The 20,351-nt window shown below is 48.5% G+C and overlaps 3 protein-coding genes across 33 annotated transcripts in view; 1 reads left to right on the forward strand and 2 right to left on the reverse strand.

Moving 5' to 3' along the window:
* Positions 1-2,071, reverse strand: part of GLYR1 (glyoxylate reductase 1 homolog) — a 28,274-nt gene extending 26,203 nt beyond the window's left edge. For 6 of the 9 annotated variants that reach the window (XM_083800665.1, XM_083800664.1, XM_083800662.1 and 3 more), the window contains exon 1: positions 1,950-2,071. In XM_083800665.1, coding sequence (XP_083656791.1) covers positions 1,950-1,987 — 38 coding nt within the window. In that variant the 5' untranslated portion in view covers positions 1,988-2,071. Of the gene's footprint in view, positions 1-258; positions 866-993; positions 1,171-1,204; positions 1,335-1,949 lie in introns of those variants that run through there. The other 3 variants (XM_083800666.1, XM_083800667.1, XM_083800668.1) reach the window with 3 other exon arrangements.
* A 1,597-nt stretch (positions 2,072-3,668) lies between these two features.
* MRPS34 (mitochondrial ribosomal protein S34) lies at positions 3,669-5,838 on the forward strand. Its single transcript, XM_083800674.1, has 3 exons — positions 3,669-4,074; positions 4,200-4,242; positions 5,114-5,838. Exons 1-3 carry the CDS (start codon positions 3,757-3,759, stop codon positions 5,389-5,391), a joined length of 639 nt encoding a protein of 212 aa, XP_083656800.1. The 5' UTR covers positions 3,669-3,756; the 3' UTR covers positions 5,392-5,838.
* A 2,634-nt stretch (positions 5,839-8,472) lies between these two features.
* MAPK8IP3 (mitogen-activated protein kinase 8 interacting protein 3) overlaps positions 8,473-20,351 on the reverse strand; it is a 71,184-nt gene continuing 59,305 nt past the window's right edge. For 21 of the 23 annotated variants that reach the window (XM_083800653.1, XM_083800657.1, XM_083800647.1 and 18 more), the window contains 8 exons: positions 20,190-20,257; positions 18,571-18,719; positions 17,538-17,709; positions 17,290-17,403; positions 15,852-15,890; positions 12,348-12,527; positions 11,931-12,074; positions 8,473-11,368 (listed from right to left, as the gene is read on the reverse strand). In XM_083800653.1, the coding sequence (XP_083656779.1) occupies positions 11,247-11,368; positions 11,931-12,074; positions 12,348-12,527; positions 15,852-15,890; positions 17,290-17,403; positions 17,538-17,709; positions 18,571-18,719; positions 20,190-20,257 (988 nt within the window). In that variant the 3' untranslated portion in view covers positions 8,473-11,246. The remainder of the gene's footprint in view (positions 11,369-11,930; positions 12,075-12,347; positions 12,528-15,851; positions 15,891-17,289; positions 17,404-17,537; positions 17,710-18,570; positions 18,720-20,189; positions 20,258-20,351) is intronic. The other 2 variants (XM_083800639.1, XM_083800651.1) reach the window with 1 other exon arrangement.

Here is a 20,351-nt window from a genome sequence, read left to right on the forward strand (position 1 = left end):
TCATTATTGGTAGATACCTGTTCCTAGACTAAGTCCCTATAAAGTCTCCACGAACTTGCTGCACTATCAGAATTTAAGTCAAAAGAACAACAGCAGAGCTACTGCCTGGAAGAAGGAATGACATAGCCTTTATTCTTCTTGTAAGACTGGATATTCCATGCAAGAAACTTAAGTGCTGATTCAGGCAATCAAACCAAAGATCAGGTCGGTAACTTATTTCCATCAGGACAAAACAGTCCAGTAAGATAAGCGTATCACCTGCAGATTTCCAGCTCAGACAGCTGAGACTGTTAGAAGTTCTGATAGAAAAGCTCTAATGGCAGGACAGTGATGTCAGGACACCCACAATAGGTGTTCCACTATCACTTTCTTCAGATGCTCGCCACTGCACGTGGTGGTGTGCTGAAGATATAAAAGAGCCAAAAGAAATGCAGAAAAGTTTATTTCCTATACTTGCAAATGTGTCCAACTACACAAAACTATTTTTTCCACAGAGGAGAAAAGACATTAGCCTTAGCCCACAGCACGCCAGCTTTATTATCATCTTACCCTTGCCACTTACGGAGGCTGCAGTACTCTCACAAAAGCTGATCAGTCATTGTCTTGACAGAGAGCAGCAGAGAATCTGCAAAGCCTGCCAGCTCCTGAACAAAAAATTCTCAACAAGAGGCATTCCAGCCCCTCCCGAGATGGTAATTCCACGGAGAAGATTCAGTAGTGATGGTCAGGCAGGAAAACTGCCAAGAGCTTTAACCATGACCATGTCTCATATCTGATGCTTGCATCCTTGTGCTGAACAGTATGTTCATCAAAGCCTTTCATATGGTACTGTTTTACTGTTAAGAGTTCTTCCACAACCACTCGAGGGACAGTAGCTGTCTAGGCTGTCACGTACAAAACTAAAGCAGGATAATCTGCATTCCAACACCAAGAGCACTGCACGGCCAAAATGCTTATTTGAAAGAAATTTTACTGAAAGGAACCTTTACTTACTTCGCTATACATATTAGACAACTTCACAGCACTGTCAATTTTTCGGATGAGAAACTGCAGTTGTCACAGCCTGGAGCGCACACTTCTTTTTATCTGAGATATAAACGCATACACCTGCGTGTTGGGGATTAGCTATTTCTTGCAAGTCCTAGCGAGAAGCCCTAGCCTGTCAAGTGAAGCAGAGCCTATGCACTTAAAAATCAGTGCTTACAGGCCTTGATGGAATCCCCTCAGTTCTCCTGATCAGGAAATACAAAACCACAGCTCTCCAACTATTTGAAGGTAACACTGGAGTGACAAAGGGAAGTAGCTTCTGTGAGCTTCAAAGGAAACATCCTAACCTGCAAAAACAAAAAAAAAGGGTGCTTTCCCACATTACTGTGTTGCTTTATTGAAGCACTCCCAAGGAGCAGTATCTTCACTCTCACTGACCGCCTTACTCACTTATTCATTTTCCTTCTCGCCTCCCTTGAGAGGAGCCCGTATTTCCAAGGGAGCCCCCCACCGACCGCCCTCAGCCCCGCTCCCCACACCCCCCTCCATCTTACCCACGCTCTCCCACCCGCCGCCTCCCGCTGCCTTCCCGTGGCAGCCCCCCGAGGAGCCGAGCCTGCCTCCCCTCGGCCCGCTCCGGCCGCGGCCGGCGGCCCCCGCTCGCCCGCCGCCGCCCCCGGCCCCTCCTGGCGCCGCCCCCGGGGAGCACGGCCCGGGCCGCCCCGCCGAGCCCCTCCTTGCCCGCGGCCGCCGGGTGACGACGCTCGGCCCGGCCCGGCCTCAGCGCCGGCCGCGGCCCCGCCGCCGCCCCGCTGCCACGGGCGGAGCCCCAGCCCCGCTCCCTCGGGCGCCTCACGGGGCGCCTCACGGGGCGCCTTCCCCGCCGGGCCGGGCCGGGCCGGGCCGCGCCGAGCCGTGCCGGGCCGCGTCCCCCCGCCCGCCCGGCGCCCGCCGCCACTCACCACACCAGGTCTCCGAGCCTCAGGCTCACGGCCGCCATCTTACCGACACAGCCACCAGCCGCACCGCGCGGGGGCTGCCGGGACACGACGGCACCCGCCGGGGGGCGGGCGGGGCGGGGCGGGGCGGGGAGGGGCCGGGCCGCTCCTCCGAGGCGGGGCTGCGGCTGCGGCGGCGACCGGGCGCGGGGCGGGGCGGGGCGGGGCGGGGGCCGCGGGCACACCCCGGGCACACCCCGGGCACCCCCACAGCGGTTCCGCCGGCCTCGGGGGGCGCCGTGCCGACCGGGCTGAGCCTGGGCCTGAGCCCCCGCTGGTGCCCCCGTGGGAGCAAAGGGAGGTCTCCGTGCTCCGGAGGCCTCGCACAGGTTCGCCCTGCCCGCCGGCGGCGCAGAAGGTGCGGCCAAGCAGGAAAGCTTCGTGCTGAGCACGGCGGGGTAAGTGGCTGTCGCTGCTGGGTCACAGCTGCTCTGCCAGGCCGCCGGCTGTGGGCACTGCGTGCCCTGCCTGCGCCGTGCCAGCGTCCGTCCCGGCATTTCCCGCTGCTGGTGAGGGACGCTGTTACCGAGCGTCTTCAGTAAAGGGCCCTGTGGTGCTGCCAGAGCGAAGGGGCTTCCTTCGGCGTGAGAGCTTGCCTTAAGGGAAAACAATCAAGTGTGTCACTGCTACCCGAGAAAACTTGCTGTCAGGATGTGCAGACCGAAGTGTGCCTGGATGCCAGAAGATACTCGTGCACTGCGCTTGTATCCCTGGTGAACTGCATGGCCGACTGGCCAATGCATATTTTAAGAATATTAACATCATTTGAAATGGAGTTTTATTTTGTAACCTCCACACACATCCCATTCCTGTGCACATCTCTCATCTGCTTGCTGACAAAAACTGCTGTCTGTATGTCTGAATGCCTTCAATAAAGGACTCTACAGAATTATCAGGATGGATGCATTTCCTTCAATATAAGATACGGTTTTAAAAAAAAAGAAAACAGAACCAAAAAGAAACACCTCTGTCAGGTTTAATTTGCCAGTCTGTACCCACAATCCATGGGCTGATGTGGCTGGAGCTAAGCAGTGTTCTGCTTCCCCCGGTGCAGACGGTGGTTCCTGGCCCCGTTACAATCGCTGCTGTCGGAGCAGTTGTTGCTGTGGGGGACTTGGTCTGGTCTCGGGGAATCCGGTTACAACTTGGCTTCATCTTGCTAAAACCTAATTCAGTGATTACCCAAACCCATTCTGACAAACACGACGGGCTGATTGGAAGGGACTCTGGTACATTAACATGTGAGGGCACTGCCAGGCTGCCTTTGAAAGCCCGGGCGTTTCAGCCCTGACTACTGCCCACGACGAACAGCGAGCGAGAACTTGCAGGGCCCTTGGGCGGGTTTGACTTCCCCGTTCCCGGGCGTTGCACCCAGCACCGCCGTGCCCGTGCCCCATCCCTGCCGGGGGGGTTTGCCCGACAGGACCCGTGCTGAGCGCCCCCAGCCTGCTGCTGGGCCGCGGGTGCCCTAGGCCCGGACTCACTCCGGGCAGGGCGGCAGCCGGGAGGCCCGGGGCTCTGTGGAGAAGGCGAGCTCCGGGAGGGGAGGGGGGGACCGGCCGCCCTCTCTGGGCACTTCACCTAGCCGCACAGGCCCGGGGCGGCCGCTCGGCGGCGGCGGGGCCCAGCCGGGCGCCTCCCGGAGCCCCGCCCGCCGAGGGCGCAGCCCGAGCGTTCCGCCGCGGCGGCTTCCGGGGCGGCAGGAAGCGGCGGGCCGGGCCGGGCCGGGCCGGGGCCGCGGGGGGGGGCTCGGCTCGGGGCTGGCGGCGCCATGGCCCGCAAGAAGCTGCACCGGCCCATCGCCGCCATGGCCAAGAAGATCCGCGAGTACCGGGCGCTGAAGGAGCGGCCGCGGGACTCGCAGCGCTTCGCCCTGGACTACGAGAGCATGCGGCGGCCCCTGACGCAGAAGCGCCTGCCGGCGCTGGCCTGGCGGGACGCGCGCAGCGAGAGCCGCCTGCTGGCGCTGCTCTGCCGCCTGCCGCGGTTCGGCGTGGGCCGCACGGTCACCCGCAAGTCCTGGCTCTGGGCGCACGACGAGCCCTGCTACTGGGTCATCGCCAAGGTCCGGGCGGACTACACGGCCGAGGTAACGGCGCCGGCCCGGCCGCGGGCGGGGGGCTCCGAGCGGCAGCCGCCAGGCCCGGCCCGCCGTCCCCAGGGCCCTGCCCCGCTCCCGGGGCCGCTCTGAGCGCCCTCTCGCTTTCTTTGCAGAACATGGACCACGGCAGAGCCTGGGGGTACCTGACCTTCAGAGGTAAGAGCACCTCCTTTTTCTGCAGGGTTTGGGGAAAGCGTCTGTAAGCAGCACCAGAGAACGAGGTGTGTGGGGGTGGGGGAGCTGCAGGAGAACCGCAAAGTTTGTTGGTTTTTTTTTTTAATTTTCTCAAATTTATTAGCGAGAAAAAAGCTGTCATTTTTTTAGTTTCAAATGTAGGGGTCTAGCCCTCACGTTGCCATTCTAAGGAATATTATGGGAAAGCCAGTACACCTTGGCCATGGGGAAAGATACTGCACTAACAAAGCCCTACAGGAGGTGCCAGACTGCTTTCAGACCTCAACAGTGAGACACGGAATGAACACATGAGGGCATTCCAGGTAAAATCATAAGTGAAATGGGAGTGTTGGCAAGTAAACCTACATTACCAGGATTTTAAAATAATACATAGAGTTGTGTGAGTGAATTTCCCTATTTTTAAAGCTGCTTTAGAAATGTAACTTACTGGAGTTTCTGAAACACTTCTCATCCAAAGCTTTTGAACTTGTTGGTTATTTTTAACATTAAACTTCCCAGGGAACCTTCATCAGTGTAGAGATAAATTGCTCTCATTCTTACCCATGGTAAATAAAACAGAGAGAGGCAAAGTGATTTTTATATTACAAGTCATGACTTCTGGTCAGCACAGAACAACTTGCCTGATACCTTTTGTCTGTTCCTGTTCTGATTTCCAAGGACAGAAGTGGGATCCCATAGTATAGGCTGAACATACTATGTGATCTTTCGAAAGTTTCCTTTACTCTTGCCTCTTGTAGCATCTGTGATACAGGAAAGTTGACGCTTGCTGTGTTTCCTGGAAGCAGTCTGTTGTTGAGAGCACTGATCACTGGCATTCATCATCTTTTCTCAGGCAAAACCGAAAAAGTAATGAAAGAGATCGACAAAGTCATGTACCATGACTGGCGTATGGTGCCCAAGCATGAGGAGGAGACCTTCAAGAAATGCACCCCAGTGCCAGAGGAGACCGTTCGGTACCTTCCATACCCGCCTCTGCTCCGAGCCATGATCCTTGCTCAGTGGCAGAAAGAGGGAAGAGCAATCACAGAGGAGCCACTGATCGATCTGAAGAAGGCCGTGGCCTCTCACCTTCAGGTAGCAAAGAAAAAAACTACAGGGACATCAGTGTAAAGTCTTGTTCTATCACCTGAGCTTCCCCCGTGCTTTTGCTGTGTGTGAACAGCACATCACCTTAACGAGGACCCACTTGCCCACTGTGGTATGGTGGATTCAGGTTTCTTATTTTCCTCCACAGGACTGTATGGTAACCTCATCTAAAAGGAAAGGTGCAGAAACACTCAGATTTTTTTTTTTGCATAACTTTGGTCTCAGCAGAGGAGCCTTCTTAGTTCCCTGTATATTCTCTGAATTTGTAGTGCCTGTCACCCAGCTACAATTCTTTGGAGTACAGTTTCCTTACAGCCTGAAAAAGGATTTTTTTTTTTAAAGAACATTGTTCAGGTAGTTTAAGTACCTTCCTAAATCACAGAAAAATAACTAAGGATATCACATTGTTTCCCAGAGCTGTGTGTAAATGTATCTCTGAGATTAAATAAACAATTTCTTATTTCCACAGTACATTTCTAAGAAAACTTGATGTATTTCTTTCCAGTGCCTGAAGGTCGTCATGATTAGTTGAGATGCAAATGCAGAACCTTTAGTTTACCAAATACAGGCGGGGCATCTGACTCCTTTTACCCAGTGCAGAGTATCTGAGCTGCTCAAATATGATTGCAATGAACAACGTGGGAGGAACACAACTTGACTTTGGATACTGAGCTTTATTCCCAGAGCTGACTGTCCTGAGATGGGAGAATCAGTTCTGGAAGTACAAGGGCTCCAGCATTAGCTGCTACTATTTGAAGCCAATAACAAACTATCACGTATTCCAGTTGTGGTAAAAGTTGCAAAAATGCGACTCTTCAGTGCAGCGCTTAGGATTTCACTTTTTCTCACAGTGGTTGTGGCTTCTGCTGCAGTGTCAGGAGCTGTTAGGGTGCTGGGGAGTGGTTCTCGTCTGGGTGTGGTGAAGTTATCACAGAAGCTGTTCAGGTTAGTAACCTAGCTTCCTGCAGTAGTAGCTATTTGGCACTTTTGTCTGCTGCAGTAAATACTTGAGAGTTGCTGTTCTATTTGCAGCGGCATCCTAAAGTCACCAAGGAATTTACTGAAAGCAAGCAAAAACTGGACTCTGTGCCCTTTCCAGTGTGTATGGAAGGCCGGGATGGCACAGAGTAATGTGCCCACAGCTGCCAGAAGGGGGTTGTCGACAGCCAGGAGCAAATGGGTCAACATCAGCCACCTGCACTTGTATGGGGTTCCTCACCAAAGCCTCCTGAAAGTTTAAGCTGCCATGGGATGAGAGTTTTCTCATGGGTTAAAAGCTGGTCCTATGGCAAGGCACAAAAGCTGGGAAGAACTGAGCTCTCGTTCCTCTACTGTGAAAGCCCATGGCAGGAGCTGTGAAGGGTACACACTAGTGCTGGTTCCCTGGCTTTAGAAGCAAGGGGAGCATCCAGTGGCGGAAAATCCGGTGTTGATAAATGCACAAATACTGTTACAGGCTGTGACACCTCCAGCTGCAGCTTGCTGTGGATGGAAAACAGCTTTGTTTTTCTGTAGCCTCCTTAACCATGAATGCATTTGGATACAGCAAATGCAGCACAGCTCACCTATGGAGGAGGCTCCCCTCGGGCACTGCTGCTCAAGGCAGAGCTGGCTCCTGAGGTTAAAGGCCTCCAGCACGACTCCTGCTGGGGCTCCTCTGCCTTTGGGAGGGCAGACCTTTCAGCCGGGATCATTGCAGGGGGTCCTCAGGTTCTCTGCGATTAACAGGTGTGTTCGGTGCTTTTGCCCCAGGGTCCCTCTGCCTGCTGCCTCTGCAGCTTTTCATGCCACTGACAGCTTCCAAAAGTTATGCTCAGCCTTGACAGCACTCCAGGACGGGGACAACAGCATGGAGACACGTCATGGAGTAAAACCAAGGGAACAAGCGTATGCTTAAAAACAGGCTCTCCCTCTCTTGCTCTCTCTAGAGAACAGCTGCTGCTCCATGGGGGAAGAAAGAATAAACTCAAAACATTTCCAGCTCCAGACTGGGCCGGAGCCACGGCAGGGCAGAGCAGGGAAATCCTGGGACGTGCAGTATAGGGGACAGAGGAGCTGCCTCACCTACCTGCTTAAAGCACGCAGCACCTTGACAGCCCCTGTCAGCCAGGGCTCCTGCCCTCAGGGCCTTTTCCAAGAGCTTGTTTACTGCTTCCAAGATGCTACAGATTCACTTGGGTCCTGTAAAGCTTTGGACTCTTCCACTGGTCTTCATAGGGATTGCAGGTGGGAGGCCTCAATAGGCCACCATGGGCAGAGCAGTTAGTTACAAGGCAAGTGACTGATGTTACAAGGCAGAGCCAAACGCTCTGTTCTCAAGCTACTGCACCAAACTATTCATATGTCACTGATACTAGAGTGTACTACTGTTTACAATTTTACATGCATGCCCTAAGGATGCATAGGCAGTTAATGAGGAAGCAGACATAATTCATCATCTAATTGTTTGGGAAGCCAGCAGCAAGGATCCTACTTAATGCAGTTCACCCTGCAAACTGACAAGTGGTAATTGGCAGAGTCAGTATTCATAATCCTACTCACAATAATTTTCATGACTTTTCTGTCACTTCTTATCTTTTACTGCTACGTATATCCTTTGAATGAATTCAACTCTAAAAAATAAATACAAACTTGTATAAATGCTGCTGGGACTAAGAGGAGCAGACAAGTGTGATAAACTTACTTTCTGAAGCGTTGAATGTCACCGATTCCTACTGCACTTTGTGAACTACCACCCTGTACTGACAGGACACTGGTAACTTGAGCGCTGAAAGCTGAGACTTGCCATGTTAACCCTACTATCTCATCTGAAGGGGACTCCACAAGGGCTGCTGTAGATAGCCAGCAGCTGAACAGTCCTTTTCTACCTTTTATTTCTGACACTGGAGAAGCTACACATTGCACTTGCCTCAAGGGCATGCGGCTTGCAGGATCAGCACCTCCTGGTCAAGTACAGTGAGTAATAAACATCTAATTTCTTGGTAATAAATTGCTAAATGGGGGAGCATTTGAGCTGCCATTCCCACCACTTAAATATCATGATGTTATTAAAGGCTGAGTAGAAATCCCAGTGCCTTTACAGGAACAAGACATACGGGCACTTGCTGATGTTAACACATTTATTACATACAGAACAGATATGGTTTGTTGTTTGATAGCATAGGGGAAAAAGCATGGGAACGTATTCATACAGCGGTCTCTTTACAGAATGCCATCTTCTGACCAAACAGCGGAGTTTACAGGCCTTAAGACACTTCTTAAAATCCTTTTGTAACATACAAGATACTTTACATACATCACAGTGGAGATATGACAGGGAAGTGTGGTGAAGCCAGTCAGTTCTCACCTTGCTGCCCAGCAGCCACCAAATACCGACAGAAGCTGACAGTAGAAGATGGTTCTACTTAGCTGTAGCTACCCCTCTTACACATGTGCTTCTCTTGGAGGAAGACATGCATCCAACTGGAAAGGAACCTGTTGCTGGAGACTCAAGACCAGTTTCCTTATGTTGCCAGGGATCAGTGGGTGACAGAAGACCAAGTCACTTTTACTGCTAAAACCAAATACAGAACAAACAGTAAGAGGTAAGAACATTGCAATTCTCTATTTTCATGTTGGAGGTTCAACAGAGCTAACGAATTGGACTTACTATGCCTTGTTTTTACCCTAAATTAGGCCAAATTATGAAATTTTCTGGGCCCTAATTAACTGTTAGATGTCTGTGGAATCTGCTATCTAAACGTCTATCTTCTTGTTAACTTAAATGCATTCTGTGCTGTGACCCAAAGAACTTGTCCTAGCAGAAAACATTTGGGGAAAGTGAACAAGAAGTCTGGCATGGTCAGCAGTACCCCAGTGAGATGTTCCTGGTGAAACGTTCCCATCCTGCATGTGGGTGGCTGTTCCAAGAATCCCTTAGCCAAAGGCAAGCCAGAGATTCCAGTGCGTTGATGGCTGGAGGACGTTGTCCAGCTGGTTTCCTACCTCTGTGAGGAGTGGTGCAGGTCCATGCATCACCAGCAGTGCTCACAGGCAGTGCAGGCACTGCTGTGGCTCTGTACTTTGGTAGTTGAGGTCTCTGTTCTCTGGATGTGTCCTCTTGGTTCCTTGCGGAGAGGAATTGTGTGCCCCTGCCTTTTCTGAACTATGGATTCAAAAAGCGTTTCAGTGCTGCTGAATCAGGACAAACGTTACATGTTAGAGCTTCCCCAGTGAATACTGTGTCCCTGCAGCACACAAATAGCTGTAGACCACAAGCCTTGGGAGCAGCCCAGGTCATGGCAACAAGCGCAGGACACAGCTGGGACACATTCCCCAGAGATGGAAGTGAACATCCCTGTGAGACCGAGAGTGCTGCACAGCTCAGGAAAAACAAGACGATCACCAGGATCTTCTCAATTCATCGCTAACAACGTGCCCTTGTGGAGACAGGTCAGAAAGAAGGACAAACCATTGCCTCCACATCTGGAGCTGCCACGCTCTGAATACGGATCTTAAAACTGCTCTCCCTGACCCCAATTTTTGCTGCTTCTCCTATAGGCAGGACACACACTTACAATCCCACAGCACAGCTTACACAAGGAGGGCAGTCAAAATTTCTCTCAGGGGTTGTCATTCTTTTCAGGAGTAAGAAATGTACAGCTTTTCAAGCTACTTAATAACAAAGTCAGTCAGTGCTTGTGATGTTAGGTAAAAGATGCTGGGAGATCTGGCCTCAATTCCCTTTTCTGTGTGACCTCAGGTGACAGAGCCTGTACACCTTGACTGCATCTACACACTTCCTTAACCTGACAGCCACCGTGTGAAAACAGCCACCCCCTTCCAGCAGGGGGTCAGCAGTTCCTAGGATGGGACACATCCTTATGAGTCAAGGTAATCTCACCACGTTAATGCAGAATCCACAGTACACCTACATTATCTGCCTCACCTGTAGTTTAAAAGCCAACAAATGCTATGTAGAGACAAATTTATCCTAAACCTTTCAGGCTCATAAAAAGAATGAGCTCAAGAGTTCTTTTTTGCCTGGCATTTCTGGAAAAGGGAGTTAAAAGTATTGCTGCCTTTTCTGCTCTCAAATAAGGTTCCAGTACCTCTTTGTTACCAAAGCTTCCAAAGGCCCCACAGCCTCCACAGTCAAACACCTGCTGCCCATCGGAGGCTACCACACAATTCTCTATGGATACATACAGTCACCCAGCACACTACTGCTAAGACAACAGCAGCAGAAGAGGAGGGAGACTTTCCATCTGCTTGTATGGAGGATGTGTTCCCCACAGTAATGGCACTGCCACCTTCTCCAGCCAACCAGCAGAAGTGCTCCTTTCTATTGAAGGCTCCTTGGACCTGGCAGCTGTCAGTCTGGGGGATATTATTCTGTGCTTAAGTGTACTCTGTGCATAGTGGATAAGGTGAAAAGTCCACTGGTGAACTAGAAAGGATTTTTTCTAGTGTTGTAGGAGTTGTGATTTACCACCACTGCTTTGGTGGGGGACACCAGGGTGACATACTACTTCTCATGCAGGTGGGAGCAAGGCAACCTGCTGGACAACCACAGCCACCACCAGTCCATCTCCCCAGCCCCAGGCAAAGTCTTTGCACAGCTCTGGCTCCAAGCTTCACTTTATCAATGCGCTGCCATTTCTCTCCTTGTAGACACCAGCTCCAGAGCAGAATAACAACCCAACCACGCAGAAAGCGCACAGGCCCAAGATGAAAGCTGCAAGTTCAGAGGTTAGAAGGGGGTGACAGTCCGAGGCAGGAGCCGCTGCAGTTGTCTGGGGTCGGTTTCCAGCAGTAGGTATAATGCAGATGTTCTGTATGTACATCTTGGCATTCAGGTGGGAGGAGGGACACTTACGTTGGTAGGAAAGGAGAAATTCTCACTCAGGGATATATGATACCTGCCACACAATAATGTGGCTCCTTTCTGCCTTAGAAAGTACTGGCTTCACCTGGGTGGCATCTCCTGCGTTCTCTTCTGTCTCATCATCTTCTCCATCCCCTGAAGAGAGAAAGCAGAGTAAGAAAGGCAGGATAGAAAATCCCAAGTTGTGCTACCTTGGAATTCTTCAGAAGAGGTGATTATCACTGCTACAGTCTCTGCAGTCTGATGACAGACAGCCTGAGCGCAGACCTTCCTGTATGCCTACAGGACATTTATAACAACATGGTGTTTTTCTGAAGCAGGCCTGTATTAATGGAACAAACTATCTCTGACGGTAGGGTAAACTGCCCTTCTGTTTGGGGAAGCCAATGTCTATGACACAGCGCCCCAGACCAGCATAGGTGACCACAGTGAGACAGCAATGTTTGGAGCCAGTGGCACATATGGTTTTATTTTTTTGTTCATGCTGACTGCATGGCACTACTGGCTCAGGCAGGGGCAGTGTCTGGCAGCCTTGTGCTGTGCAAGGAAAATGCTTGCTATCTGCTCCCACAGCAGGAGGTAGGAGGAAAACAGCCTTGCTTTCCAGATGTCTCTCCCCACAGCAGTGATCCTTCTCTCTGTGATCGTAGCCCCGCACCCCTTCCCATTCCAGATGCCTCCCACTGCAGGCACTCACCGATCCGGAAATCGATGTACCCTTCTCCTCCACTCAGCACTAGGACGTTCTTCAGCTTCTGCCCCTCGGTCTCTGTGGCTGCTGTGCTGGGGTTCTCTGAAGGACTGTCCAACACACTCCCATTCAAGGTTGCGAGGACGTTGCCTGGGTCAGGACAGAGATGCCGTCAGTGCCTCTGCTCAACCTCATGTACTTAACACACAGAAACAATTGGATAGGACAATTCCTTCTGCTGGTGAACTTCGGAAGACATTGCAGTTTAAGCTACCAACGTCTGAGCCACAGTGACATCTGCATGGCACTGTTTGTGCTAAGAAATAGCACGGATAAGCTTTTGCTGCAGATCAGCTCAAGCTCCTGCCACAGAATGGACAGCAGTACAAGGCCCTCATGAGGAAGGGCTGTGCTCATCCTTACCAGGCACAGAGACAAAGAACTTGACAGCATCACGGTGACCGTGGAAACAGAGTTGTGCCTGAGCCATGGAGCAGTAGGGAATAAAACTGCTGGCAGATTTGTCGCTGTTGTCATCGCCATACACGTGGATGACCCCACCAGAGCGGCTGCCCTCTCCAGAAGTGGGTGAGGTCTTGTTGGCTGGGGACAGGGAGAAGGAACATTGTTAATGATAGTTTTGGTCCCATTTACAGAAGGGGCTCAATGAAAGAGAAAACTCATGAGCCATGAAGGAAAACCTTTAAAAGTTCAAGTCTCTTTAAAGGTCTTATAGAATAGTTCAGGTGGAAGGGACTTTCAAAGATCATCAAGTCCAACTGCCTGACCACTTCAGGGCTAACCAAAAGTTAAACCATATTAATGAGGGCATTATCTCAATGCCTCTTGAGTACTGACAGCCATGGAACCTCATTAGGAAGCCTGTTCCAGTGTTTCACCACCCTTACAGTAAAGAAATTTTTCCTAATGTCCAATGTGAACCTCCCCTGGCACCGCTTTGTACTGTTCCTGCATGTCCTATCCTCAGTTACAGGGAACAGAGACCAGCACCTCACTTTGCACTTCCCCTCATCAGGAAGTTGCAGAGAGCAAGGAGGTCACCTCCTGGCCTCCTTTTCTCCAGGCTAGACAACTCAGGTGTCCTCAGCCTCTCCTAATAGGGGAGGCAGGCCTTCCAGCCCTTTTACCAGCTTTGTTCTCCTCCTCTGGACACTCTCTAGGACCTTAACACCCTTTTTATATCATGGAGCCCACCCAGAACTGCACACGATACTCCAGGTGGGGTTACACCAACGCTAAATATAGCATGAAAATCTTTTGACCAGCTGGCTATGCTGTGTTTCATGCACAATGTGCTTTGCTCTCTTGGCTGCCAGGGCATGCTGCTGGCTCACGTGGAGCCTGCTGTCACCAACACCCCCAGATCCCTTTCTGCTGGGCTGCTCTGCAGCCCTTCATCTCCCAGTCTGTTCCTGTGTCTGGCATTACTCTGTCCCAGCTGCAGCACCCAGCATTTTCCTTTGTGAACTTCATGCTGTTGCTGAATGTCCAATATTCCCATCTGTCCAGATCCTTCTGCAAGGCCCCTCATCCCCCAGGGAGTCAACAGCGCCTCCCAGTTTCATATCATCAGCAAACTTGCTGAGGAAGCACTCCAGACCTGCATCCAGATCATCGATAAAAATATTGCATAGAACTGGCCCTAGAACTGAGCCTAGAATTATGTGAGGGCTGTGATGGAGGAGAACAAACACGACTATGCAGTCCCTCTCTGTTAGGTTGGTAAATCCACTCATCATAACAAACTACATTTTTCTAGTATTTGGCTACTAATGAGGTACACATCCCTAGAGGCTGTGGACAAGAGTGACGGGCATGCTAGGGAAGGCCTCTGGGGTGTTCCAGTGAAGGTCTCTTCTCTAGCAGCAATCCTGTCCAGCCTTCAGAAATCATTTCCTGTCCTAGGATCAGCCTTTGGCTTTGGTACTTTTCTGTGTAAGTGAAGATTTCCACTGTACCCATGACACATTAAGGCCTCTTAATGTACACCTGGAGAATTATTGCTATTCCGGGAATTGGTGAAGTTTTTCTGTTTATCATAAAATCACAGAATGGTTTAGGTTGGAAGGGACCTTAAAGATCATCTAGTTCCAACCCCTCTGCCATAGGCAGGGACACCTCCCGCCAGACCAGGTTGCCCAAAGCCCCATCCAGCCTGGCCTTGAACAGGGATGGGGCATCCGCAACTTCTCTGGGAAACCTGTTCCAGTGTCTCACCACCCTGTGAGTACAGAATTTCTTCCTTTTATCTAATCTAAACCTACCCTCTTTTAGTTTAAAGCCATTACCCATTGTCCTATCATTACAATCCCTGACAATCCCCAGCTTTCCTGTAGCCCCCTTTAGGCACTGGAAGGCCACTATAAGGTCTCCCTGGAGCCTTCTCCTCTCCAGGCTGAACAACCCTAACTCCCACAGCCTGTCTTCATAGGAGAGGTGCTCCAGCCCTCTGATCATCTTTGTGGCCCTCCTCTGGACTCATTCTAATACTTTCATGGTTTCCAAGTCAAGTCCTTGCTCATGCCAAGCTCTGAGCACACAGACTGCTGAAAGCAGCCTCTGTGTCTGGCTGAAGGCCTCTCAGCCCAGTCAATGTCACAGCAGTAGAGTACGAGCCTTCCTTAGTCCTTGAGTTAGCCTTGAAGCAGATTAGCTACTCAAGCAATGAACATCAGAAAGATAGATGTTCACCACCCACAGCTTCCAAGGATTTCAAAGTCAGCTCAGAGGCCTGCATCTTTCAGGTCGGAGCTCTCAGGATGCGAATGTTTCCACTCACCAAGGAACAGAGAACAGTGCTCAGAGGTCAGGACAGGAGATGCTTTCCTTCTGCATGTACCCATATTAGTAAACCACAAATAGTATTAAAATCACACGGCTTTCACTTTCTTTCTATTTCCAGAGAGAACTGAATTGCTTAGTTAATTATCTGTAGTTCTCTATGTTGGCTTGGGCTGGATTTCAGCTGGTAAGTAGCTCAGGAACAAAGGAGATTTTTACCTAGCAAGTTCATGAACGGATGCTGAGGTAAGTACAAATATTTGGACAGAAGAATGAGAACCAATGTGTGCAGGGACAAGAATATCCCTAAGATGAAAGCTCTCTGCACACCTCTGTGCTTTGGTTTACTGTAAGCATCTACAACTGGCTCAGCTCCTCTGACTGACAGACAGGGCTGGTACTGGCATTTCAGGCTTCAAGCTCAATATCTGGCTTCTCACAGTGACCAATACCAGATGCTTTAAAAGGAAGAGAGACATGCTGATAATGTTTCTGGACAGTCACAGGAACATCCTACAATGGGAAAAAAATCCTCTTTTCTGACTGTGGAAAGGCTAAGTAAGTATAAATCTGAATGGTGAACTCAGACCCTTCCTTAACTGGCACAAAACCAAACAATCTTCAGTATTTATCCAAGTCTCTCTTGTTAAAAGTCTTGGTTGATTATCTGCAGCTGTCAGGTGCCACAGCACTTATTACCACTGGCTGGAAACTGATTGAGAGAAGCATCCTTGGAAAATGAAGGATGACCATGGAAGACCTTGGAAGAACATTCTACTCCTGCTTCTTGGAACTGACTGACTAAATCTTTACAATCTCCATCTCAGACCTGGCCTACCAGAACAAGGGAACTGATTCTGATGAAGAGTAAAGTACCTTTGACACACAGAAAAAGGAGGAATGGCTGATGAGATGGATAAAAACGGTTTTGGCTATGGGAAATGATGACATTTACATTACTGTCTCTGTTCACTTTTCTCAGATGACTAGCTTAAAATGAAAGAGTGATGAGGAAAAATGGGTGGAGAGAACTAAATGTCAGGATGGAAGGGTAGAAAAGTATGACTGCTAAGGTGAGCAGGTGCAAAAGGAGTGCAAGCTGAAGGAAGGAGGCAGTGGACTTACCCCGGAGCCCAAGAAGTTGGCCTCGGTGGAGGACTACAGCTAGGTACAGGGAGGGAGTGGGAACACACAGAGGCACAGGAAGAGATAGGTAGGATGGGAGAGAAGAAAAAGGTGGTTACTGGGAGAAAATTCAGGGAGCAACAGAAATGCATAAACTCGGAGAAACCATAACAAGAGCTACAGGTTTGATCAGCTTATACCAACACTGTTCTTGCTCGTTTTACTCTTATCGTACGAGGACAAATATAGTATCTGAGACAGAAGAGGGTCCGTGGTCACAAAGATCCATTGCTAAAGTTCCTAGGGAAAGTTTACAGCTTACCACATTTTTACAGAAACACCAAAAAATAATGCAACTGGTTTACAGCAGGGAACAAGTTTAGTTCAGAATTATGACAACAGTACCAAGAAAGAATGGGATCTAATATAGGGATTCAGAAGTGAGACAGAGTTTACAATGTACAGAGGATTCTGTCACTGGCTTCCTGGTGTCAGCCCCAGGGTCTTCAGCAGCCCTAGAGGAAACACCTTCATCTCTGACTTCCAGAAAAATTACAACAGATTTGCTCCTCTTACACAAGAGCTATTTGCTTCTCAGCTTTCCTGCCACCAGTGGTGAGAAAATGTACATTTCACTGCTGTCCGTTGAAAGCAACTGCAGTCAACCTCAAATCCTACTCCCCCATTATATTTTGGAACAAATGTTCCACCAAGGAAATTAGATGCTGACTGGGAGGTACAGAACAGAATTACTGAGAGCTTCAATTCAACTTCCAGCTCTAGATATGTGCCTGTTAACTACTACTGCTAGGTCTCTTCACCAGATTTAATTTGTGTTAGGATACTGATTTCTACTTGACTGATAAAAACTGAACCCTAATATGAGTAAACGAAGCTTTTCTGAGGTCAGCTTCTGAAAAATACTGTCATGGAGATACTTAGATGTCCACAGCAAATAAAAATTTCCAGGGAGATCTTCCTGGTGACTCAAGAGCCTCCTTTTGGAGACTTGCTACAATTTCCAAGGCTTTGTTTCTCCTTTTTTCCAGTAGCTACAAAATCAGCTCACATCAGTCTGCTCTGTCAAAAGAGAAGACCGTAGAGATGGTAGAGACATCATTGGTGCCCCAAGAAAAATATAGCTTCAACTGAACTGAAAGGAATAGTAACAAATCTCCATTTGGTTTTAAATAGGCTAAAAACATTTAACTGCACACTTAGTTCCATAATTAAGGAACAGTTAAACCAAGGGCAAGGTAACTCGTACTCAGGGCTCTTCTCTCTGAACACGGCTATGATCAACGGTGTGTAGGTTCAGAGTAAAAACATCCAGAAAATATTAGCCTGCCAGGGCCATCTGCCACACTACACAAATAACATGCAAAAGCACTGTTCTTTTCAGGGCAACACGGAACAATCTCTGATAAAGATCACTTACTCTCAGTCAGTGGAATGGAGATGACAACACCATTCCCTGTCCCCACCCAGAGACGGTTGCCAGCAATGAGCAGAGCTGTAATCCGCACAAAGGAGAAGCCCAGTTTTCCAGTACCTAGGTAAGTGTGCATAAGAATTGTAGAGTTAGTTAAGACTGTAGGACTTTGGGCAAGGTCTTCTAATGAATTTTCATTTCTCCCTGATCTCAGTAAGCAACAGACTATTTACTGACAGTCCCTACTGCCTCACCTAGCATTTTGCTGACATAAGGCTCGATGTCAACATCCTGCAGATGTTGATGGCTGTGAGCATGGTAAAGCCTCAGGGTGGAGTCCAGGCGGATGGAAACCCATACTCCATCTCCAATCCATGCCAGCTGTCGCACCTGGCTCTCGCGCCGAGGGTGGGCATCAAAGGACTTCTGAAATGCAAAATAGGTGGACCGGTGTGAGTTCACAAAAGATCTGCATGTTATCTGCACATATATTCTATTTTCCTCGACTGAGATTGCATGTTTGGGTTTCAAAGGCCTTGGAAGAAAATGTATTAATGCCAGAAGTTAACTACAGTATACAGAAAATCCCTTGTTTGAAATGAGGAGTCGCATGGCACAGAGTTGCAGCTCCTCAGAGAATATGTTCTTTGCAGAGCACTTTGGGAGCAGGAACATTTAGAAACCAACCACTTTCAATGTGATTGGTAGAGAAGGTAAAGACACAGCTCTAGAATTCTGAAGATCAGCAAACTGCCTTGGCTCACTGATGTGAAATTCAGTTTCAGCACTTCTTCTCTCTTTGAGCAGAATCATTCCAAGCACTGTTAAGCAGGTTTGTACTAACACCATTGTACTGAATAAATGTTTCTACCAAAATGCTCTGAATGTCTTTTTTTTTTTTAAGGCAAGTGGGACCACTGGGACTTGCTAACTATATCCATCGTTTGTGCCTCATCGCCTACAGATGGAGAAGTCTTAGACCATACATGAAGGAGAGCTGTAAAGCACAGACATACATTTGTACAGTACGTGATCCCATAGCATTAGTAAAGACAAAGAAAGTCCTCAGTTCAGACTTATCTAAAGATTTAAGCTCTGCAAAGGGAGGAAGGAATGAATACCTCTCTGGCAGATTGTGTCATAAGATGACCCAGACTGACAGTTTGACAATTTTCATCCTACAGTCAGCAATGGACAATAAAAACGTTCTGCATTTCCATAGCAGAAAGCAGCTAGAAGAATAAATACAACACAAGTATGTGCATACATACACATTTGCTCTCATACCTCAATCTGCATTGTCTTAGGTTGAATAACATGGATTTTGTTCTTGTAGCCACACCAGACTCTGTCATACACAACAGCCATACAGCGGATAGAATGGTGAGTATGACCAAGGTCCATGAGGTGGTAATTACTGAGATCCCACTGACCATCTAAGGTGAGAAAACAAGGGTGAAAAACAACGCAGCTCCTTCATGACATGTCAGTATTTAACAGAATCCTCTTGCCTTTCTATTTATATCTAGATAAACAGGCCTAGCTGACACTGAAAAGCTGACCTGGCTTATGTCTGTGAACTTCCCATCAGCCCATAAAACCACTTCAGGCACAGCCTCATTGTTACCAAGCACATGCCAATAACACACAGTTTAGTAGGCTCTCCAACTCAGGCTAATTTAAACATCCTTTGACTGTAATGAAGTAAACACCCTTCCATAACAAGTACAACAAAAACAGCAGGAGAAGAAGAAAGACAAGTTAACAAGACTATGTGGAAACCTAAAAGGAAAAGGAGCATACAGTCTTTATGGTGAGGCTCTCTCATATCACAGACAGACATCATTATTTCCCCAAAGTGTCAGATCCAGGCTGAGGAATCAGATCTTCCTTCTCTTGGTCTAATTTGCTACCTAATCAGGCAGATGCTTTGTCTTTTGCAGACAGATTGCCTCTAGGTGATGAAGCATTATCATATTTCTGATGGGAACATTTTGTATGTGCCAATGGTCAGGACTGAACTCAGGAGACAGGCTGAATTGAAAATTAGATTGCACAAAACCAGAAAATCTCTGCATTTCACCCTTGTTGATAAACTGCTACTCAATGAACAACTGAGTAATAAATTCTTAATATACAAATATTATTCACAATTAGCAAAATCCCATGAGCCTCAGGCTATGAATACAGCTTAAGAACTGCTGAGGTTATAGGGAAACAAAATCTCCAACAGTGAAGAGGACAAGAAACAGAATTCAAAAAAGTATCTTGAAATGACATGATTAAGGCATGTCAGGTTACTCAGACATCTTTCTGTTTTTTCACGAGAAAAGTGAAATGCCAAGTGCAATGTGAAGGCTCTATTTGTTTGAGATTTCTAGACTTCCAAAAAAATCCAGCTCTGTCTTCTGCATATGCAGAGACCAATTCCACTATTTATAGAGAGATCCATCTCACCTGGAAAGCAGCAGGCCTGTTTGTACTGCACAGGTGATCTGCTCAGGTACCGCTCATCTGAGCTGTTTGGAGCTCTCTGTGTGCGCACTGTACAGTTGATTTGTGAATGCCCAGTAACACTGATTATGGCCCAAATGCATTAATCTTATCAAACATGCCTCAAACAACTGTATGGCATATGCATTCTTAGACATGTTACATTCACTCCACATATGCTTACACAGCACATACACACACTTTTTTTCTCCCCCAGAAAACCTCAGGAAATTATGCTAAAGTACGCCTTGGGTGTTTCACAATAAGGGTTACATGTGTAAAATAGCTATGCATTTTAACCACGTGTTTGTACTCTAGCAAGCCAGCACCCTTCCTTCTTGACTAAGTAGAGCATTTAATTCATTGCTGCACTCTTGGCCAGCTTATTTTTCTTTTATTATATTGATCTTTACCTTCTCCTCGGTGGAATATGGCTAGTGTTCCATCTGCCAGAGCAACAAGGACCCTTCCCTTCACATGCCTGAAATCACAGGAAAGTAAGTGCTTTTACAAAGTCTGTGGAAGTAAAGAACAATTCATTTTTAACTTCCACGCAAACCTTCTTTATATTCTGT

The sequence above is a fragment of the Anser anser genome, assembly GCF_964211835.1.
Source record: "Anser anser genome assembly, chromosome: 15".
Classification (NCBI taxonomy): Eukaryota; Metazoa; Chordata; class Aves; order Anseriformes; family Anatidae; genus Anser; species Anser anser.

Bases quoted from the DNA above. Each gene is read 5' to 3' on its own strand.
- MRPS34 (XM_083800674.1), top strand. From the start codon at position 3,757: ATGGCCCGCAAGAAGCTGCACCGGCCCATCGCCGCCATGGCCAAGAAG. The intron at 4,075-4,199 runs GTAACGGCGCCG...CTTTCTTTGCAG, and splicing joins GGGCGGACTACACGGCCGAG to AACATGGACCACGGCAGAGC. The intron at 4,243-5,113 runs GTAAGAGCACCT...ATCTTTTCTCAG, and splicing joins GGGGTACCTGACCTTCAGAG to GCAAAACCGAAAAAGTAATG.